Source organism: Gambusia affinis, linkage group LG06 (genome assembly GCF_019740435.1).
Source record: "Gambusia affinis linkage group LG06, SWU_Gaff_1.0, whole genome shotgun sequence".
NCBI lineage: Eukaryota > Metazoa > Chordata > Actinopteri > Cyprinodontiformes > Poeciliidae > Gambusia > Gambusia affinis.
Window position 1 is genome coordinate 15,405,932 of NC_057873.1, and position 22,829 is coordinate 15,428,760.

At 38.8% G+C, this 22,829-nt stretch overlaps 2 protein-coding genes across 5 annotated transcripts in view; one reads left to right on the forward strand and one right to left on the reverse strand.

Annotated features, from left to right (window-relative positions):
- veph1 (ventricular zone expressed PH domain-containing 1) overlaps positions 1–22,829 on the reverse strand; it is a 63,806-nt gene that overhangs the window by 37,493 nt on the left and 3,484 nt on the right. For 2 of the 4 annotated variants that reach the window (XM_044118433.1, XM_044118436.1), the window contains exons 2-4: positions 16,232–16,699; positions 15,856–16,074; positions 11,698–11,872 (exon numbers count right to left, since the gene is read on the reverse strand). In XM_044118433.1, the coding sequence (XP_043974368.1) occupies positions 11,698–11,872; positions 15,856–16,074; positions 16,232–16,369 (532 nt within the window). In that variant the 5' untranslated portion in view covers positions 16,370–16,699. Of the gene's footprint in view, positions 1–11,697; positions 11,873–15,855; positions 16,075–16,227; positions 16,700–22,829 lie in introns of those variants that run through there. The other 2 variants (XM_044118434.1, XM_044118435.1) reach the window with 2 other exon arrangements.
- ptx3a (pentraxin 3, long a) lies at positions 882–9,315 on the forward strand. The gene is made up of 4 exons (XM_044118437.1): positions 882–1,175; positions 4,667–4,826; positions 4,981–5,381; positions 7,608–9,315. Exons 1-4 carry the CDS (start codon positions 1,040–1,042, stop codon positions 8,261–8,263), a joined length of 1,353 nt encoding a protein of 450 aa, XP_043974372.1. The 5' UTR covers positions 882–1,039; the 3' UTR covers positions 8,264–9,315.

A 22,829-nucleotide genomic window follows, 5' to 3' on the forward strand; every position in this document is an offset into this window, starting at 1 on the left:
AGTAAGAGCTGTTACTATTCACAAAGATCCTCTGAAACAAACGTTAGAGATTTGCAAAAGTAAGTAAGTGGAGGTAGCAAACAAAATGAGACTGACGATGACAACACAACATACGGAGGTAGCTCTTCTGGAATTAGCAAACATTTCTAAACCTTTCTGTGACATTTCTAAAGCCTTTCTAAACCAAGAAAATGCTTTGGTTTGCTGGGATTTCTATTTTTTCATGGCTTCTGTCAGAATAAAGAACCAATATCTGCATAGCATGTTAATAAATTAAATAAATCTAAATTTTTTCCATAAGTCCCTAAACCACTCAATGTTCATTAGCTAATCTAACAAATAACAGGTAGACTTGACTCACCACAAAGTCCTTTTAAAATGGCCGTCAGGGTGCCAGTTTGTTAGGTTTTACGTTTATCAAATGGATAAAAGTTGTAGGATCTTAAACTGAAACTTGGCACTTTGCTATAACTACTATTTTTGGGTGGCCATTGTGATATGCATTGATGGCCAAATCTTCAACTGTCTTGTGTATATTTTTTTGTCTTTCATACATGAATATAAATATCTTACCATACAAGCCTGAATACAATTGTAAAAGAAAAATCTGTGAAATGTCTGTCCTCGTCAGAATTACGGGAATATTTTATGAGTGCTTCACAGAAAAAAACAGATGAGCATGAGTGAGCTCTTCCCCATGGGCTTGTTGTCAATAATTTCTCAGCATTTAGTGGAGGAAAGAAAAGAAAAATCAGTCAGAAATAAAGAGAAAGAGGTGGGGAGTCTTTAGAGAAGGAGGAGGGACTAACATAATAAGAGAGAGTTGGGGCTTGAAAAAGAGTGTGGTGGACCTGCAGAAAAGTGAGAGCAGCAGCAGCAGCAGCAGCAGCAGCAGAGGAACCTTAAACAAATACACACATATAAGCACACACGCACGCACCCACACCCACAGACAGAGAAGCAGGAAAAGGACCTGGAGCTGAGCAGACATACTTGTTCACATTACTCACACACTTTCTCAGGCAGCAGCAGCAGCAGCATGCTTTGGCGGAGAATCCCTGAGGCAGCATTTCTTCTCTCTGTGTGCGCATGTGTTACTCTCGCCTACGAGGATGACATCGAGATCCAGTACACCGACTACTTTAATGAAATTACTGATGGAGAGACACCAGCACGTAAGTCTTTGACACTAAATATCTGATTATCTGAAAGGCACATTTCCTGTTGTAATGCAATTGAAGATTACAGCTGTATTTTATTTTCTGGCTATGGTGGAAGAATATGGAGTCATGCTTGTTTCTGAGGTGACAAAATGGGAGTGGAGAAGGGAAAAAAAGCTCACTAAATGGCTCCATTCCTATTAGATTAATGCAAAAACCTTTATACTCTCAATTTGCACTAACATCTAGGACCTTTAAAAGACCATAACCACTGAAATAGAGATTCAGTTTTGCTTTTGTGCGATGCTCTGCAATCTATTCAGTAAACTTCCTAAAACAATAACACAGACTTAGTTTATTTTTTTTTTTTTCCTTTTTTTTGGTTGGCTTGTTTACTGTTGGAAAAAGAAAACAAAAAAAAAAGGCACCACAGTTAATAAAGTATCAAGACTGTTGGCAGAGATGGAAAAAAAAAAAAAAAACAGTGTGAAATGACGTCAGTTGTCTTATTGCAGAATTACTAAGGGAATTATTCTTCAACAAAATTAAAGTTGCATGAGCACGGCAGCCTGGACAAGAGAGAAAAGGAAAGGACTACATGTGTCAGTTTCTTATGCCTCAGCGAGGGCCTTCACAGCTTGCATTCATCATTTGTTTTTTTATAAACCTAGTAGGAGGTATAATTGCAGCACCATCATCAGTTAAGAGGGTGAAATCCGGGCAAGCCGCCTGTGATGTGATAAAACGTGATGAAGGGCAAAAACAGAAGGGGCTCCAGGCAAATGACTGGGTGGTAAAATACACAGACAAATTGGTCCAGGGGGTGGGGGAGGAGAGGTGTGACGAAACACAGAATTTATAATGAGGTTGCTGGAGAAGGGACAGAAAAGGTCAAGCACGTGAGTTGAGAACAGTTTGTTCGCAGGTGTGTCAGGACGAGGAGAGGTCAAAGGTCAGAAAGAGACACGGGTCACTTGTTCTGACCTGCCCAAAGCTCCCAATCTCTGAGAGGAATCTGAATTAATAGGCAACATGAGAGAGGTCACAGTACAGTTCATTTTCGCATGAGTGGCTGAAAAATGACTTTCAGCAGACAGGAAATGGGGGGTGTTGAGCTTAAAGGCGACTTTTTCCCAAGAATCTCATCAGTGGAAACAAGTGACTCACTATGCATTTACTAGAGGTTTAAAAAATATGTAGTTTAATATTTTGCAAAGAATACATTCAGGATTTTAATAAAAATTAAATTAATTATGCAGAAAATTTTACATTTTTAATTTCTTTTATGTTTAAAAGCATTTTCTCTCATTAAAAAAGTAAACTAGTGTCTGCATTATTAAACCATAGGGAACACACTGCATGAAGCCAAATCCTGCTTCCTCTGAATAATCATGGACACTGAGAAGCCAAAACAAGCAATGTGGGTCTGTAGTAATGCCTCCCCATCCCCCCGCCTCAATCTCCCCTGAAAAGGTCTGCAGGTATAAACAGACCCTGAAAGCGTTAAACGCTAACCAGAACAACATGTGACACACATATATATTCTCACTCCTTGTTTCTTTAACCCACCCTTTTACCCCACGTTCCCCACTGCTCATATTATCTCTCTCCTTCTCTTAGCACATCCTCCCCACTTTGTTTTCCTTCCGTCTCGCTTCTCATTTCACAGCACAGAGTTGGATAATCTCACAGGAAACACAGCGGGGGAAATTGTTCTGCTTCCTTCTCGTTTTCTCATTGATCTCCCAACAACCTGACATTCTCATTTGCTGTCATCAACTTGTCACTCTACCTGCTGACCTACGTCTGCTTTTATTTCTCAGCACATTCAAGTTTTTTTTAAAGTCTTTAAATATTTCATTGATCTATGACAAATAGTGTTTTGAACCTATACGAACAAGATATGCATCTATCTGTGTACAAGTGAGATTTTAAGTCTGCTGTTGTAACACCATACAAGTTGAAGACATAGAATGAGAATTGGTAAATAGAGATTGTACAGTAGTATGAGTGATACTGTTGCAATGAGAGAAAACATCCTTGAACTTTCACAGTATTTTATGGCAGTCATATTGAATCTGAACTTGGGATTAGTCTAGGCTGTTGGATCTTTCATGCTGAACTTTATACTTCCGGACATGTTCTATCAACACAGCTTTTGAACTATGGGTTGTTTAAGGACCTCTAACTTTTCAAGTCGACTTCAGTGGGTGGTCTCCCCATTTTGCATATGAACTTGGCTTAAGAGACTTCCGACTTCCCATGTTGACATTCTTAATTCAGGGGTGTTGTAGCCCTGCTGATCTGGGGTTTGACATCTCTGAATCTCCAAGTTGAACTCCAGGTGGTATTCTATACTGAATCTGAACTCAAGGTTGGTCAGAGACTTCAAATTCAATTTGGGATCCTGCTAAAGTGGAGTCCTGCCTCAAACCCAGCCCTTTTATAGAAAGTCCAGTGATAATTGCTGCAGTTTGATTGGCTGAAATAAAACTCCAGTCATCAAAGTACCAAATGGTTTTATTCATTGACCATCAAATGGTCAATGAATAAGTATTTGTCTGCCTTACTAAATATTTTATAGTACAAATTCAAGTATTTATTCAAGTTTTCTTGTGTTTTCCTAAATCCTTTTAGAAAACGTCACTGTGCAGTATTTTGCTCTCCTGGTTGTGAGTGGCCCTGTGACAGACTGGCAACCTGTCCAGGGTGAACCCCGCCTCTCGCCCGGAACGTAGCTGGAGATAGACACCAGCAACCCTCCCGACCCCACTAGGGACAAGGGTGTACAGAAAATGGATGGATGAATGGTTGTGAGCGTTTTTGACTTAGTCAAGCAAATGCAGTATTTGTAATGAATACTTTAAATGGATGACAAAGACCTGCCTGTGACTGGCTGGTGGTGAGTTTCATTTATGTAAACCTGATCAATCTGCAATCACAGACACAGAGCCAAGTTTGTGCCAGAGCACATTTTGAGTAAGCTTGTGAGGTGTAAACGCTACACATTAGTCTTGGTTCATTAAGACGTGCGCTCACATCAGACTCACTGCGTACTGCAAACCTCAAAAAGTGTGACTGCAATCCTTTATAGACAGCCTTCATATGGGAAACATAAAAATTACATTACAGGTGAGATCACCTTCCAGACAGACCATTTTGAGTGACAGTTTTTGTACATGATCCGTCTCGACTTCTATCAGTGCATCAGCTACAAACCCAGCTTAACCTGTCTTTGTAATTACTGTTATTGTAGTTAAAAACATGTTCAAATTAAATAACTCCTCAAATGAGTCTTAGCCCAGCGATCAGCAGGGGGGAAGTAAAGTCTGTTAGGCTCATAATACACAAGGGGAAACCCTGCACTAAGAGGAAGACTGGAGATCAACTATGCTGACAATCAATACAATGAAGTCATGAAATACTCCATAAACTTCGAATCTCTATTTATCTATGTGAGTGAAATGTTCTTTCCTGGTCCAACTTTTCACCATGTCTCTCTGCAGCCACACCGAGTTCCACCCCCTGCAACTCTCCAGACCTGACAAAATGGGACAAGATCTTCTCCATGATGGAGAACAGCCAGATGAGGGAGAACATGCTGCTTCAGTATGTTGATGACATCGTCAAGGTCGAAATGGGAACTCTGCGCGGTGAATTGCGAAGGTGGGTCTATCGGTAGGGTTCCTGTTGTTTTATCAAGCAATGATATTAATTCATCTGAAATTATGGCATAAAGAGTGACTTTAAACAAGACAAAACTGGAGAATTTAAGCTCTTCTGCTAAAGATGTACATCTTTTCCACTCATCCTTTGGCAGGTTTATAGCTGAGTATGAAAGGTCCTGTGGGGTTGCTGTGGAGACAGCAGGAAAACGGATGGTCTTGCAGCTGGAGGGCCATCTACGAGAAACTCTGGAGCTCCTCAAGCTCAGTGATCTGACCTCTGCTGTTGGAAATTTCAACCACCTGGAGGCCCAGATACAGCGGCTTCTCTCTGCAGAACATACTCAAACATCCAGACTGGCCAAGCTAGAGAGCAGCTGCCTCAGCAGCAGAAGTGCAGGAGCTGGCTTTGGGTTGAATGGCAAAAATGGACTCCATCTCCAAGAAGTGACACCAGGAGAGGTTGCTTTGGATGAGGTGCTAGCTGCAATGCAAGCAGTGAAGGCGGAGCTGGATGAAGAGCTGAAGTCATCAAGGCAAAGGCGCCTACCTGCAGGTAAACCTTCCATCTTATCAGCAGCAGCTTGTCTACTCTGGCATGCTGTTTCCTTTAGTTTGTGTTTGTTTGATATTCAGCAATCTTAAGGTTGTTTATGTTTCCTCCTACAGTGGCGCATTTAGGTAACAAATGTCTGTGGTTGTGTGAGACAACTTCTGCTAACCCAAAATAGTTTAGACATTTCCTTTTAGGGAAGTGAACCTTCTCAGACAGAAGGATTATCTTCTTTTTCCCCAAGATTTAATTTAAAAAGCTAAGTCAAGGCTGATATTGTCATCATCCTAAGAGCCAGAGCTGCTTTCCTCATGACATCCCCCGTTTTAGAGAATAGAAATGTTGGTCAGCTCAACACTCACAGAGCAAAAGGAAGTGTGCTCATCACCCATGCACCACAAAAACCACACAATACACCCCGAGAAAGTAGAACCAGATGTAAACCAACAAGAACTCACACACACACACACGTCAAAAAGCTTTTTCTCTCCTTGCTACTATTTTCTGAGTGACAGAAACCTGAGACCAAGAGAACATCAATATTTAGGATATCCAATTTTAGCAGGGTGGAAGTGAAAGCTGGCTGGAGTGACAAAAAGGGTTGGAGCAGGAAGGAGGGGGCAACCCAGAGAACTAATATGTATATATATATATATATATATATATATATATATATATATATATATATATATATATATATATATATATATATACATATAAACCGTGGAAAGTTGATTTTAAAGAGAATGGGTGACATGGTAGATTTTAAAATGTCGTGAGAATTTGAACATCATTTGACAGAAAATAGGCCAGACCTTCTGAAGGTCAGTATTATAGTCACTGTGTTAACTTTTGTTTTTAATTAATTGATCAGTTCTTACTAAATTTGGGGAGCAAAAACACAAAATTATGGTTTGGTGTAAATTATATGAATCATTTCTAAAAAATAAATTATACAATTTAAATTATGCCAGAGAGGTCTTTCTGCATGACATCTATATATTCTCCCAGTGCATCAGATTGGTTTTTGCTCACAGTCCAAAATTTAGGCACATTAATTTGTCTCTAAAATGAGGTTTTGCATGTATGGTTGTTTGTTTAATGCATCTCTCTTTCAAGTGTGCTTCCCCTCTCACTCATTGACATCTTATGGACAACTAGGCATAGGCAATGTTGTTAACTATGATCACACAAATTGACCTCTTTGAGATGAAAATCATTAGTTGCATCCATAGCTAAAAATCTTGCAAAATGTAAGGTTTTCATATCTGTCTGATTAAGGTTCAATACTAGTTACTTTATCGGTTCTTCTTCTATTATGATAATTCCAGATGATACATAGTTATACCTATTAGTGAAAACTAATCACATACTTTATTCCTAATTGGTTTCACAGCTTGTCTTGCTCTTATCTAACTGGCTATAAGCATTACTGCTAACAACTTGGTGTCATTTTGAACCACGACTTCTGTTTCACTTCCCATGTCAAATAGGTCACTAAAATGTCCCTTGTCCATATCTGTGATATTTCAAACATCAGGGATTTTTTTTTCACAATCACCTGAGAGTAATTCTTTGTTTATTTGCATCAACAAGTGTTAAGCAGAAACAAAAACAAAACACTACAACATCTAGCCTTAACTAATTAGCAAAGCATGTCTCCAGATGGGCCTTTAACAACTTAAAGCAATTCAAAAGACAATAGAACATCATAGTGTGATAAAATGTCACACATAACATAAAACTTAAATTAACTTATAACAGACCACAATGAGACAAGAGCCATTATGAAGCCATCTTGAACTGCCTGTGAATCATGACTACAATTATTGTCTACCACAAGTCACCAAGTGTCTTTCTGAAGTGGATAATCTGACGAGTTTTTAATCGGGTTAACTCTCTTGCTGGAGGTTTTTTGTTGATTACCCCAAACATAAGCTTAGTCATACAACTCTTTAAACATGTTTCAATTGCTCCAGAGTACAGCAGTCCAGGTGCTGACATCTACTCCCATGAGAATTAGTCTATCTCTTAATAGCTTGACTGATTATTTATAAACCTTCGTATTATGTGATGACTTAGATTTTTTGTCTTCCTTTGGGTTACAGTCAAGTGCTGCATGCCATGTGATAGACATTCTTATCTAAGATAATGTTTTACCCATTTGTATATGAAATCGGGAGTTTTACTGACTGACCCCATCTGCCGTCATTTCTACTTGTTGCACAGGGTGTGAGATGGCCCTCCTGTTTCCTGTGCGCTCCCGTCGGATTTACACTGCAGTCATTCCAGATGTCCCCCTGTCCCTGTCCGCCTTTACTGTCTGCATGTGGGTGAAGCCAACTTCAGTCTCCAACAAAACTGTGCTGTTCTCCTACGGACACCGTCGAAACCCTTCTGAAATCCAGTTGCTGCTCGCCCAAACCTCTGCCGTGTTCACTGTTGGAGAGGAAGCTAGTCAGGTGGAGGCAAGGAGCGTGGTAAGGCCAGGACAGTGGATCCATTTATGTGGAGCCTGGTCCTCCGAGCAAGGCCTGGCGACCCTCTGGGTGGGTGGGAAGAAGATGGCGTCCAACCCCGGGATGGCCAAGGGACACAACTTACCCGAGGGAGGCTCACTCCAGCTGGGGCAAGAAAGAAACGGCTGCTGCCCTCTGTCTCCAACCAGCGGGAGTGGTGTGGCCGGGTTTGAGGGAAGTTTTGATCCAAAGCTGGCATTTGCCGGGAAAATGACGGGGGTTAATATGTGGGACACTGTCCTGTCAGAGGAGGAAATTTCCCAGTTGGCTGCGCAGCGAGGCCAGGGCTGCCAGCACAGGGGGAGCGTGGTGGCCTGGGGTCTGACAGAGATCGTGCCACATGGAGGAGCTCAGTTCATCTACTGATCCATCATTTTAATAGTCATAATCATTTGTTGCATACATATCCTCCACTCTGATAAAGCGTCAAGATGAAACTGTGGACATTTAAGAGATTCAACATCATATTTTTATTGATATTATCATGAATGGTTAAAGGAAAAAACAACCAATGCTGTGAGAGACTGTGAGAAATTGTGCTATAACCTATAATTTTAAACTGATTCAGTTAACTCAGTTTAGAAAACATGACATGTTGCTGGAAACGTGTTGCAAGCAGCATTTGCCAAAGACTTAATTAGAGAGCAAGAAAGACACGGAGTTGCTGACTCATTTTTGCTGACTCAACAAACTAGATAATGACCAGACAGCCAAGCAGAAATAAAAGGCCACAAACAATGACAAGAGATGATCCTGTAATTGCAAGCTAATGACATTTTTTGTTTTTACTTCTGAGGATTTCAGAGAAGCAGCAGGTGCAAGTTAACAAATACAAACAACACATGATTGTGGTTTAACGAGAACCACAATCATTGGGAAAATGTTGCTACCGCTTCACTGCGGCCTTGAAGGTACAATTAACTGCAGGTGGAGGCAGCTTAATACTTTTCAATGAAATAAACTTTAGAACAACATATATATGCAACACTATTAAAAACTGCTGTACTTGCCTTCCTTTTAGATAAGAAAAACTAGAATGTAGGGGTAATTTTATTATTTTGTCGCAACGTTTTGGATGTGTGAAAAACTTTTAAACTCAAACATATTTTTTATAATAAAATTATATTCATTAAGTGTTTACATCAATTTTATGAATGATTAATTTTATGCTGTGTCTTTTCTTAATTGGGTTCAATAGTTAGATTATTCTTTGTCTTTGGAATGAACAAAGTAAAAATGTTATTTTGAATATGTTTATGAACCATGGGGACAATGTTTACTCAGTCAAATCTTGCATTATTAAACTTGCATAACTCTGTTGCTTGTATTATACTGTACATTGTTTTATGTGAAAAGATGAAACAGAATGTATTTTGTAAATAAATATTTTTGCATAACATGAGTGAATAAATGGAAAGTTAAAGTGAGTGAAGGAGCTTTTTTTTTGTCATTTTCCAGAAGGCAAAACCTTAAAAAATTTTTGAAAGGGTCTAATAAGGACTTTCACACTGAGCCTCAAGCCAACACAGGAAATTTAGCATGTTAAAAGTCTGTCCTAATTTATATTTTACATAATTCGGAATTTAAAATTATTTTGCCGTGTTTGCTTTAAAGCTTATTATAGTCATAGCCAAGGATTTACTTCACTTCAGAAATAAAGGAAATATAAAACTAAAAAAATATTTTATTTGACTCTACTTTGCTACTGCTACACTTTGACAGTACTTGGTACTGTAACCATTTCTTGAGGCAGTGAAGCATCCACAAGCAAAGTGGAGAAAGAGTAAATGGTTCTGTATTTGTGTATTTTGTCTGAGGCATCACAGTCCTTTTAAAATGGTTATAGTATTTTTTTTTTCCATTATCATTTTTTACCAGACTGTTATGGGCTTGTGGGGGTGTGAGGTTCATAGTGTTGAGATTAGAGCTCACTCGGGGGTTGGGATTGTTTCATCCTCGGGCTGTTCTGGTTGGCTGGCTGGCTTGTTTGGACCCTGCGACCTTTTTTCAGCCCATTTCTGGATGGGGTCTGTGGTCTACTTCATGTCTGCCTCAAGTTCTAGGGGGTAGATCTGTTTTGGCTTCCCAAACCCCCCAATTGAACATTCTTATGGAGAAACCTTATATATGCAAGCATGCTCCCACACACACAGGTGTTTAGATTCAGGTATTTTGTCAAGAACACTATGTTGGGTATGTTGGGTCACGGTTTACACTAAATGCATCTAGTATTAACTTGTAAACTTGTAACATCTACTTTTCATCGATATTGAAGATATTATTATTACATATGCATACTTTGATTGTCACTATTGTTTCTCAGTTCTGATCTTTCTTTTTCTCTCTCTCTTTCTGCAGGTATAAAAACAAGCTTCCAGGTTGTCATGTGTTTTATTTATCCTTCTTTCTCTCTTCACACATCTCTCCTTTTTTCTGTCTCTTTGTCCGTTACATCTGAAATAAATCCAAGCACCTTGGCGCTTGTTATCTGAGTGCCACCCTGCCAGGCAGGACATATGTAAAAAAAAAAAGGAAAAGTCACCAGTTGTTAGTTAGTATTGGTTCATAATAATATATCTACAACCAACCTGCATTGAGTCTACAGCTGCATTCCAAACCACACAGTTAACTTAAGATCACATTTAAGTTTAACATTTAAAGGAACAGCTTGACACTTAGCCCCCATGGAGCTAAACTGAGTTAAACTTTTGTAAACGAGCATGTGTGAGTGAGACATCCTGCTGTAGCTATAAAACCCTCAAACTGCATCCTGCAGTAAGTTCTCTCTGGGTTGGGAATACACAAACACACAGACACAATTTCTTATAGAACTGAGTATATACTAAACTGACCAAAACATAATGTAAATATGTCAAAACATATGTTAGAATTGAGTCAAACCATTTCTAAAGGAATGCATTAAATAGGACAATGTGTATATGACTACACAGGCCTTCACTGACCTCAGTATTAAATACATATGTGTGCGGTCTGCCCATCCTGCTAGCTCATATAACTAAGCCATCATCTACCTCACCCCAGTGTTTATGCTGAAGTTTCAGAACTCAGTTGCACAGCCGGCTTGTAAAACACAAACGTCAACATGAGGCAGAAATGGCCATAGTAAAGTAGATGGGTCCATGAGCAGAGAAGAGGAATCGGGAATTCAATGTTTAAACTGCTCAGATTCTGTTTTAATCTGTCTGAGGAGGTTCAACTCCAAACTCCATAATTAAAATCTCTATCCATCTTCTCAGATACGTTACGATCAGATATTAAAAAAACAACAAATAAACCATCTGTGAAGGTTTATGCACAGATGGTTGCATAAACCACCTGTTTATGCAACAAATAAGTTCTTATGGACTAAAAAGAAGGACTTTTTATGTTCAACGATAAGTGACAGCTGCAACTTATTACCATTGTTTTCCTAAATGGTTTGATTACAGCACCTTCTGATTGCAACAATCACTCCCTGTTCCACCAGAGTAAACATCTGACCTGATTGTTTCACTTATATTGAAAATGCTCATACTGAGAACTCATGAGTACAACTTCTACAAACCATCCCCCCAAAGTTGAGAATCATCATCTCATCTAAACAAGCACAATTACAAAAATTATGCTGATAAAGAGTTATTGAACTTACACTATGGTAGGCTTTTAGTGTCATTATTTTTGATTAAAAATGTGGAAACTAACGTGGGACTAAAATGATCTGTTTATTTCAAGAGCAAAGGAAATCACAAAAAAGCATTAATACGCTTTTAGTTGCATGACTATAAGTGTGTAGACTGTACCTCCCAGGACACTGACGGTTATGGCCTCTGTATGTTCAGCCAGCAAGTCAGCTTTTGCTATAGCAGCCAGAGAGAGATAGCTGGACATGTTCCTGCTCAGTTCTCGGTTCCCTCTCTGCAGGAATCGCATCGCCACTGGAACAGCCAGCGCCATGACTGAGGGGCAGCTGTAGTTCTGAGAAGACAAAGAAAGAAAAGAAGTTCAGATCATGTGCCTAAGGAAAGAATAAATGATGTATTTCCTTCCTTTCTTAAAATACAGTGCCTTACAAAAGTACTCACACCCCTTTAGCTTGTTCATGTTTATTAGTACTCAATGCTTTGTGCTTTTCAGGAGTTGACAACATGTTGAAGCGTTAAAAGGAGCACTTGCTGTGGGATTTCTTCCTGCTGAAACCAGACGCTTCCCAGATCAGAAAACCCCTTGTTTGGAGAGTCTTGCCAACTTCTGATCACCTCACTAGAATAGACATTGCATCAACATCCAAACCATGCCATTGTATTAAGGCTAAAATTAAGACTATTGCTCACCGAGTGGCAGTTACGTCCTTGTTGCAGGAGGCCATATCGGTACTGCTAACTGAATAGCTGGCAGTGGCAAATTAAGGAGACTATGCACTTGTGTTAGCTTAGAAAAAATTGGTGACTAGCAGGCATAGGCTCGTCACACACTGGTCTGCCTACTTCATCTATCCATTAGCACCTATATCTTTTTCTTTAAGAAAAACTTTATCGACAAAAATGGTCGGTAAATGATATCTGTAAGCGACATACATTAGATGTATTGATGTGTTATTTTGTCAGAGTTTACTGTAATTCAATATGACGTCAAGCATAAACATACTGTAGGAGCTGAAAGATATATTCTGAAGACTAAGTGGGGAAAGGAGAAATTTTATTTGAGATGCATTAGCACCCTCTAATGGACAGAGTGATTCCAAATGTATCCGTACAACCTAAATAAATAGAAATTAAAACACTGTCCTCACTACTGTTACATGAAATTAGAATTTGTTACCCCAAAAATTACTTTCTTTGATGCCAATGCTTTAAGTATTTTTAAAGAGTATGTTTTGTCTGCTTTACGACTCCCTTCTGCCACATGATGGCAGTGCAGATACCGGGTTACCAAAATACAAGAAGGTGATATGAACTCAGTCAAATTATCAGTCCACATCAAAATATGACAAGTTTTCAAAATTAATTATAATTTAATGCTCTCAAGTTATTATTTTTTTATTGTATATTTTTGTGTGTAGTTATTGTGAAAGTAAAGACAGCAGCAATGTGTTCAAGTCTGCAGAATCTTCAGGCTCATTTTCTTTGAGAATAGACGTACAGGGCTAAATTGAGGGCTAAATTTAAATATCAAGATTAAGATATTTCAAGACAAGAGTCTGTGTGGTGAATGTTCATTATAAGACAGAAATCTCTGTTCATGTTTACACTTGCCTGTGTACAGTTTCTTTACAACCAGCAAGCCAATAAACCTCTTCCTCCAAGAAATCACTGCCTACATCTCTCCTGCTCCTTGTGGCAGTTTCAGAGGAAGGGTAAGACAAGTGTGTTGGTGTAAATTCAAAATGACAGCAAGGTAAAGAGAGAATCAAAGATATCGGAGATCAGGGAGGCTCGGAATGAAGGAGGACGGTTTTTAAAAGGTAAAGAAGAGAGACGCACAGTCTCCTGTGGTAGCTATTGTAACTGGGACATGAAAATCAGACAGAGCTGTCAGAAACTTTAGTCTCACCTCTGTCTGTGTGAGCATGCGAATGGGCTTTTTCTGAAGAGTTGGACTCATTAGGATGGTATTAACACATTCCCATTCCTGAAGGAACAAGGACAGGGGGGTGGAAAAGGCAGAGGACAGAGTTTGTCTATGTCTAAACCTTTTAGCTTGGGAAATCCGAGATGAGAAATTCTCCATCAATTAATAGAATTTTTGTACCCTTTGTATTAAAATCAAGCAACGTTTCTGTCATTTGAAGATTCCATCGACCTTTTAAATAATTTTTGTGTACAAACCTTTTCCAATAACACACTTTTCTTCCAATCAAATTTTCAATAGTTATAGGATCCAAAAAACAGCAATGGGAAAACATAAAAACTGGGCAAGGGCAAGTTAAATTTATCATGCACAGCACCTCCACAGGCTTTGGCACCCCTGATAAAGATGTGCAAAAAGCCTTAAAATAAATTGGTTTTTAAGGGCAACTTGGTGACCTAGATGTCACTGTTTTCATAGTTCTTTAACAGGGAGCTTTAAAGATTATTTTTAACCTCCCATAGCATCCACCTCTCTGTCTGCTCCAGTCCTGCTCCAGTCTTGTTTGTCATAACTCCAACTGCTTTAAACTCTTTATTATTGTCTTGAATGTAAAAAGTGGCAAGATCTATTCTTGATACATTACATTAAACATACACCTGTTTTGCTTTATTCACAAGTTCTCTTGTTTTTTCTATATTGAAGAGCAGTTTAGACAAACAACCCCTGTGCCAAGTCCTATTTTTATCCTTGGGAGACAGGAAGTCATGCGTTATTAATACAACATTCCTAGACACTTTGATCAACTCCAAAAGTGAAGAAAGTACAAAATTACTAAAAGAAATGCTCATGTTACACATATCTCTCATTCTATAGAAATGCTTTGGGTTAGCAATAATTTCACACATCTTAAATGGTAAATAGTGGTCTATGTGACACTCGTACGTATTTTAACACCACTTTTATTTATGGTTCTGTTCAAGCTGAACTTACAGGTCATATGAAATCATCACAGACCCTTTTCTTCGTCAGGGAAATTGTTTCAAAAGTAGTTGTTATATGCAGGTATATGAGAGACAACACTGAACACACACATACACACGCCGTCTCACTCTGAGGAAATGAATGTTATTTGCACATGTGCAAGGATCACAAGCATTTGGTTCTGCACAGCGAAACTGTGTGCAAAGATTGCAGACCAGAGATTTGACCCTTACTTTACAGGCTGTGACATTCAATTCAAAGGATATGTAATCCATTCACAAATGACCTTAGTGATAAACTTTGTAACAGAAAAACACCCAAATGGCTTGATGCCTTTACTTTAGCCAGGTCTCAGTTTCGGTTTCTCCAGAAAATAGCACATTGTTAAATGAACTGATTAACAATGGCTGTCAGCAGTACTCTTGTTTGAATTAATAATGCACTAATTGATATCAATACATCACTCAGAGAAAAGGCTTTAAAATGTCATACTGTTGCAAAAAAAGGTTGATTGTAGCTGATGTCAAGATTACCTCAGTGTAATGTAGAGGTATTACTGCAGTAATACACTCTTACTGATATAAGAGTGTATTACTATTATACTACAGTAATACACTAGGTGTATTGAATACATTTTTTAACTTGCTTAAGTTAAAGTTAAGTTCCTATGTGTAATAAAATCTAGAAATTTTCTTAGCATTTCAATTATTTTAATTACAATAGAGTGCCTTGCAAAAATGAATAATTGATATAAAAAATTAATATAGTCCATGTTTTTTTTAATGATTTAATTTTTTTTATGTTTGGGCTTCTTACAACCAGAAACTTCAATCCATCTTATAGGGATTTTATGTTTATGGTTTCTCAACATTCACAGTTCATAGTAAGCTGTGGCATCGTTGCATTATTTTACTGGTTTCATTCTTATTTGTATATTTTTTTTAATGTGTTGCCAGTTGAATAGCTTCCCTGAATAATGCTGTTTGCTGGCCTTCTCAGTTTAGGTCGATGTCCATGTCTACGTAGGTTGGCAGTTGTGCCACTTTCTTCTTCTTTCTCTCAGTTGATGTTCAGCCATGTTTTGCTTTTCAACCTTACCCAGCTTTACACTTTTACACAACTGTACCCCTGACCTGCTATTTTTATTTTTAATGTAAGGGCTAGACTTAAAATTAAATGACTGTTTACTAATCTGATGAAGCTTTAAGCTGTACCAGTTTTTATGTATCACTTGATAAGTGACAAATAGGTGAACATCTTAGTCTGTAGAAACCACATTTTTTAAGAAGATTCCAAATGTCAACCTCATTTAACACCACAGGCATAAATTTCCATCTGATGACAGGTATGTGCAAAGTTATGTCCTTTAAGAGTTCCAGGTCATCAAACCCCCCAGTGTCTGTATATACCTGCAGGATGCAGCTGGTGATGTCAGAGGCTATCTTTGCGTGCGGCGTGTCTTCTGTGCTTTCCCCTTGAGGAGTCAGGTTATGTTCAAGACAAGACTCCCACAGGCCCACCAGGGCCGTGCTGTGTCGCTCGATGGAGCTGGTCTCTCGGATGGCCGTGGTGATGCGTGTGATGCAAATCTCGACCACGGCCTGATCATTGTCGTTGGTCAAATAGTCCTGACGGCCGGCAGAAAGAAGCAGGCAGCAAAATTAAGAATATTAATAATACATGACAAAATAAATAATTCATTAAAGTGGCATTTGCTATGTAAGTATTTACATAACTCTCAAAGGACTATGTATTGGTTTTGCCTGTTTAAACATGCTTACTGACTGGTGAACAGGAGATGTCCTTGATCTGATCCAGAGCTTCAGACAGGCCGTCTTCGATCTCCGTGTCCTCTAGAGAGAACAGGTCTCCTGCTCTGGACAGGTCCCTCTGGCTGAGGACCCGACTAAACAGCTGGTGCATTCTGACCCTGAAGGAGCGGTCCGCTGAGACCAGCTATACTCAGGACTTTACAATCAAGTTCTGGAGAATGAATAAAACATAACAGTGTGGAGAAAATCCTGAACTAAAGAAATACCTTTTCTGTTTGACTTTTTGAAGAAAGATATGAAATGTCAACCAGAGTTATTTGCATTTTAACAGTAGCACCTAGGTCCACATCTGTGAGTTCAGGATCAGGTAGGCTGGATGTGACTGGACCAGTTTGGGCCAAGCTTTTCTGGCTCAGTGTGAAGTCTGTTAGTGTGGATGACAGCCATATTCTGGAGAAAGGAGTCCTGATAGCGCAAAGTCCTGAAAGGGAAAGAAGAGAGAAACAAAACAAGAAAGAAAAAAAAAATCAAACACAAGACATGCAGCACAGAATAAAGCCAAACTAGAAGGCAGAATCCTCTGAATGTGTTTGAAAAGTCCCACTTAAGCATGATGGAAGGTACACTTGATAGCAAACTACCAGATGTTAGGGCAGCAGAGCCGATTAGTTTTTCTGTCAGGAGTAGAGAAGGACAGCTGTTTGGGCGGCTCTTTTCCGTCACTGAACAGAACTCAGAGACAGATGGGAATGCAGCTGGAAAGTGAGAACTTCTACAAAATTCAGTAGAGTTTGGAAACAGCCTAACTAAATGTTGGTAGTGGCATCAAAAATAATGCCATAGCAGTCAGACGATAAACCTGCAATCTAGCAAGCAATCCAGACCCCACAGTCTGTGATCCTTTAATTGGTGTTTATCATTATAGTAGTGCTGGATGACGTGGCTGAAAACATATCTCCATATATATATTTCGTATCAGTCGATAACTGTTTAATCCACAGTTTTCACTGTTTCATAATTCTGTCACCAGTTCACCACTGTTCCTGTCTTTTAATAGACGCTGAGCACTTAATAGTTCACAAGAAGCACGTTTGGGAGTTTCTCTGACCTCCCTATCAAGCCACGTCAAATCCACTGAAATCTTTGTCCAATTTTCCTGCTTCTAACACGTCAAATCTGAGGACACAATGCTCTATTTTTTAAGTATAGACACAGATGGCAGAACTGTGTGGTAGCCTTCAGGTCCATTACACAACACCACCACAAAAAAACGTCATATAAAGGTAAAACAGCCTAAAAAGGAAAAAGTGAGTCCAAGAATTTTCAATAAGTCTTAGTACAATAAGAAAGAAAAAGCAGATATGCACAGAATAACACCAGACTACAGCTTTCCCACATCCTCTGCAGTTGGTAGAGGATGTGGGAATCATTTGCTCAGTGGAAACACAATACTGTCTTTTTCCCCCCAGCTTACCTGCTTTAAATCCAAGGTTATTCTTTTAGAAACTGCCCAATCTTTGCAAGAACATGATTAATATATGATGACTTGATCTAAAGCCTTTGGTAATCTGTCACATATCTGCAACCAAATGGTGCTTAGCTTCCAAAATGCACACAAAGGAATTTCTATCCATCTCAAAAATATTCATATTTTGGTAAGACATAGTGTAAAACATATTTTTGCAATAATTACTATTGCTATGATTCTATAGTTCAAAGATTTAAACTACATGCCTTTACTGTGTGATGTGAAGAAAGGTAAAGTTGTGGGATTGGAAAGTAACACGTTAACCATTTACGTGTGACGGTCGCTTGCCTTGTCAGCTTTAATAAAACATTAAAACATTAACTCTAAAAGCAACACCACTTCTAAAAGAGCGAACACTCCCACACCAGTTAAACTGGGATCTTTTGTTTCCTCTCCTTCTTGGATGTGAGGCTAAATAAATGTATCTGTGTCACTCTGTGCTTCCAGTATGAGCTTCCCTCTTCAATCGGACACAATCTAATCCTCACACAGTTTCCCTGTGAGCCACACAGAAGTGGGCCTGAGCCAGACCAAAGGAAAACACAAAGCAGATCATTGGGGAGACTTATCTCTGCTGCCAAGCCAGCGCCGGCCATGAAGACTATGCCAGGACACAACAACAGGATTCTTTACTGGTCCTAGCCTGGACCACAGAATCTAAAAAATAAACTAAGCAACTATAGAGCAAAGAGATTTATCTTTAACCCACAGGCATGCCAACAAAGGAGCAATACATTTATGCGATCAGAGACCTTTCTGTGGAAGGAGCTTAAGAATTAAAACCATAATGAATCCTTTTATTTTCCTCATGCATTTTTTTTCTCATTCTCCACCAATGGAATACTAGTTATACTAGTACAATATTCTATAAAATGTTTCTGATGTCCATTTCTCTACAACATTAATAACATCCATACAATTATTCTTTTTTTCCATCCCATCTTATACTTACAGACTGTTGTGAACAATTAGGAACCCATGGTCTTTAAAGTGTAGGTTTAAACCCTTTCTGAAGTTTTTTGCTCATGCAGCACAAGTTTATCAGCAATTTTTAATCAACTTACAATAGTTCCTTTCTTTTCTCTGAATCAGTTTATTAATATTTTGTTTCCCTTGTTCTCTCTGGCTTCTTCCTCTATACCCAAACAATGCATACCTCAGTAATTGGACTATTAGATTCTGGTAGAAAGCTGATAGATATCGCTGTTTTAGTCTTGTAACTGAGCATTCAGTAAAGGTAAGGTGCAACTTTTGACACCCATGACCCCAAATACAAGAATGCAGGTAATAGAAAGTCATTTTAGTACATAGCTACCAGATAAAATTGTAGTGGGCCAGAGAGGCAACAGGACAAGGCAAAAAAGAAGGAAAAAAAATTCAATAGGAGGAAGAAACAAAACTCGCACGGAGATATGCAGACTACAAGAAAGATAGCAGACTGGGGACAGAGGCAAGGGAAAGTCAGAGATGGATAGTGTTTCAGTGTCCTGAATTCTGGATCCAATTTGCAGAATGCTGGCAAATATTGTTTCCATTAGTTCCCCTGAATACTGTACACAATCACAAAGAGCATGATACAGTGCCTTTTTATGTACAGTGTGAGCCTGTGCTCTCAATATGTCACAGAGCACCTGAGTAACTGAGCACCGGTGTGTGTGCGTGTGTGTGTGTGTGTGTGTGTGTAGGGGGGTGTTTGCGTGTGTGTGTCTGTACACATAGCGAGGGAAAAAAAAGTGGGTCTGAGGAATTTCAGTTCTTAAACAATCAGCAAGTTACTATTAATCACCCAGTTACGGCTCAACAAGCTTAGGAATGTACCCTTTAGACATTCATTGGTGTTTTAAGTTCTGTTGTGGTGCTTTTGACGGTTGGTGGTTACCATAGTAACCAGAAACTCACAGCCCTTTTTCTGTTGCTGTCTGTTACTGTGGAGTGTATTAGAATAAGCTCTGTGTTTTCTTTACAAATATTATATTTTACAATATATTTTTGGACAAATGTGATAGTGCACAGTGTGTCTTAAGTGCATATTTTTAAATGTTATTGTTAATTTAGCTAATTTTAGCTTGTTTAATTGTACAAATGTTAACTGCTTCTAACTGTTATTGCTTTCTAGTTTGTTGAGGGTTATTTATTGTATTTTATTTATGTATAGAGGGCAGAATCTGCTAGACTGGCGATAACCACCAACTTGTTTTTTTTTTTCTCTTCTTAAAGTATGTTTTAATTTTTGATACAAAGTAATGTTTCAGTTTTTATCTCTGTTAGTGTTTGAATATTACATGTATAATTTTATTTTCTGTTCTAAAGTATATAGTCATTGTTATTTGTGTTGAAGATGAGATTAGCTATGTGGATTAATGATATGAATTTACCACTATACAATCACAGCCCCCTTTTTCTGTAGATGTCTGTTACCGTGGGGACAGAAGCTGAAACCTACAAAACAAAAAGGAATTAAATGGAAATATAAACAAAATAACAAATCAAAGGAAAGAACAAAAGAAGAAAAATAATCTAATGTTGATCTAAAGTAAATAAACTAGATACTCCTATTCAGGGTTGGTAGATAAGTATAAATAACTGGTTTGGAAGAATAATGGTTGTTTTTCTGGATTCTAAGTTTGTTCTAATTCCTTTTCTTGGTTGCAATAATAGGAGTCTCTGCATAATACTCTAAAAATGAATGTAATGTTGGTCTAAATAGTACTCTACTCTACCGTTTCTAAAAAATTAGCTAAAGAGTGACTAATAAACTAGAGACTCTGGTCTAATTCCTTTTCTGGATTAAAGTGAGTCCTGCACAGTTCCTAACAAATTAAATAAAAAGAGGACATTAGAGCACATGGCAAGATTCAGAAAAAAAAACAAATACATGAGTATCTTACTTATACTTATATAACAGATATGTTTTTCACCGCATGTGTAAAGTTGGTTGGTGGAAAACATATAATCATAGGTATAGGAACCGGGGGGGAAACAACAAAGCGCCTTCAACACAACATTACTTTCTACTGGCAAATCTGAACGGCCCAACGTGTTGGAGAGGCAGGAGGCAGCAGAACCAGTATCAGCAAAGCGACCCGTTTCTCTAGAGCCAGTATCAGCAAAGCGACCCGTTTCTCTAGAACCAGTATCAGCAAAGCGACCCGTTTCTCTAGAGCCAGTATCAGCAAAGCGACCCGTTTCTCTAGAACCAGTTGCCACGGCAATGGGTGTGCTTAAGCGACAAAGAGAGAGTAAAAAGGTAGCAGTGGTTTGAGTTTTCACCTGTTTTGGGTTATTTTACCTTTGTTTACCCTTGTTGTGGCTCATCACAGCCACTGTAGTTTCTGAATGTTCAATAAACGACAAACTTGGTCTAATTACCTCGTTTGTCTGCGAGTATAAGGCATTCACAACAAACATCAAATAGGACGAATATATTTAATTAAGTAACAAACAAGTGGCTACTGCTGCGATAATTATGTGAAATAAAATTAATTGTCTATTATTCACAAAAACAAATTGTTCGGTGCTCTCTGACATCTTGCTTTGAGCACAGAGTCTGAGAGGCTTTTCCTCTATCAAACATGCTATTTATTTTTGTCTCTTATTTAGTGGAAATATTGATGTTCTCCAAAATGATAAGCTTTTTCAACCTCCACAACTCCACTGCTGAAAATAAGGAGCCAACATTCACAAATGACACTGAAATAAATTCCAGTCCAACATCTGGTTTGAGGTGATTCCTCTGGAACCTGTTGGAGGAAAAATATCCCAACCTCACAAGATGTAGCTCTGTGGTTCCTCCAATCAGTCTGAAATTTATCCTACTGAGGTCAACAAACCAAAGTTCAGATCTGCCATAACTGACTGACACCTTCTGGCCTCAGGTGTGTAACCAGTTCCTGACTATGAGATACCAGTAACCTCCTCCCAGTGTCAGAATGTCACTAAGGAAGAAACTGCGTTAGGTTTTCTATCACTTTGATATTTCTGCTATAACTGATGGATATTTTTTTATATAAAATGAGTAGATAGAGTTTCATTAACAATATTTATAACTTCTTGTCGATGTGGTAGTTATCAGCCGGCTGGTGAGAGAAAAAGTAGATCTTGGTCTCAAAAGCTTTGGGCACCCCTGCTTTAAACATACACACAACCACGCACATACACAGAGAATAACTTTTCATCACTCTGGAGGGTATAACTTTAAATGGATTCATTTCCTGAAGGGGTAAATCCATCAAATGTTTTGCATTAAAGAAGTTGATTTAGATTCCAGAAAGAAAGATGTTTCTTAAAATGTCATTGTTGTAATAGAGCTGCATAATACAAAATACAATCCTTTATAATGTATGGTATTTTTGACAATTGTCTATCATTGCTTCTTGGTTGTTTTCCCTCTCGCTCCTCTGGCATCCTAAAATCATCCAGTGGATTTAAGGGAACCTGTAGCAGAAACCTGGACACCGCAGACAAGCTGTGAGTGAGCCGCTGGATGAGGGTTGACAGGGGCTGAGCGCCTGTGGGGGCCACTGAAAAAATTACAGGCTATGTGAGGACAATTTGACCAAAGGGCCCCTTTCTTTTTTTTTATCTGCACCCACCGTCACCACTTCTGGCTTTTTCTGAGCACACTGAGAGAGAAAACACTGACTCTTTTGTACGACCTATGAAGACAGACCCCTCCTTCCTTCCGTCACCAGTTCCCCTTCACCCCTCTCCCTTTCTGCTCAGTGGGCCCCGTCTTTCTGTGTCTTTCTGCACCTGCTCAGTCTGCAGAACATCACACTCACAAAAACTCACACAAGTACTTTTTAAAAGAGCGAAGTGACAGAAGTGACGACAGAAGTGAAGAAAATGAATGCATTCCAGTTTTCCACATTTGATTTTAAATGCCCAAAAATATATTGTGTGTCTGCAAGATGGAGGAGGATGCATCCTGTGTGTCAGTTTTGTGGTGACATTGCTTCTCTGCTCCAGTTAAATACACCCCAATCTTTTCCTTCATCACTATTACTGGCTCATGCCCAAAATAACTAACATCGGCTGATACTGCTGTTAATGCGGATAATAATAATGTGATTCAAATCTGAAT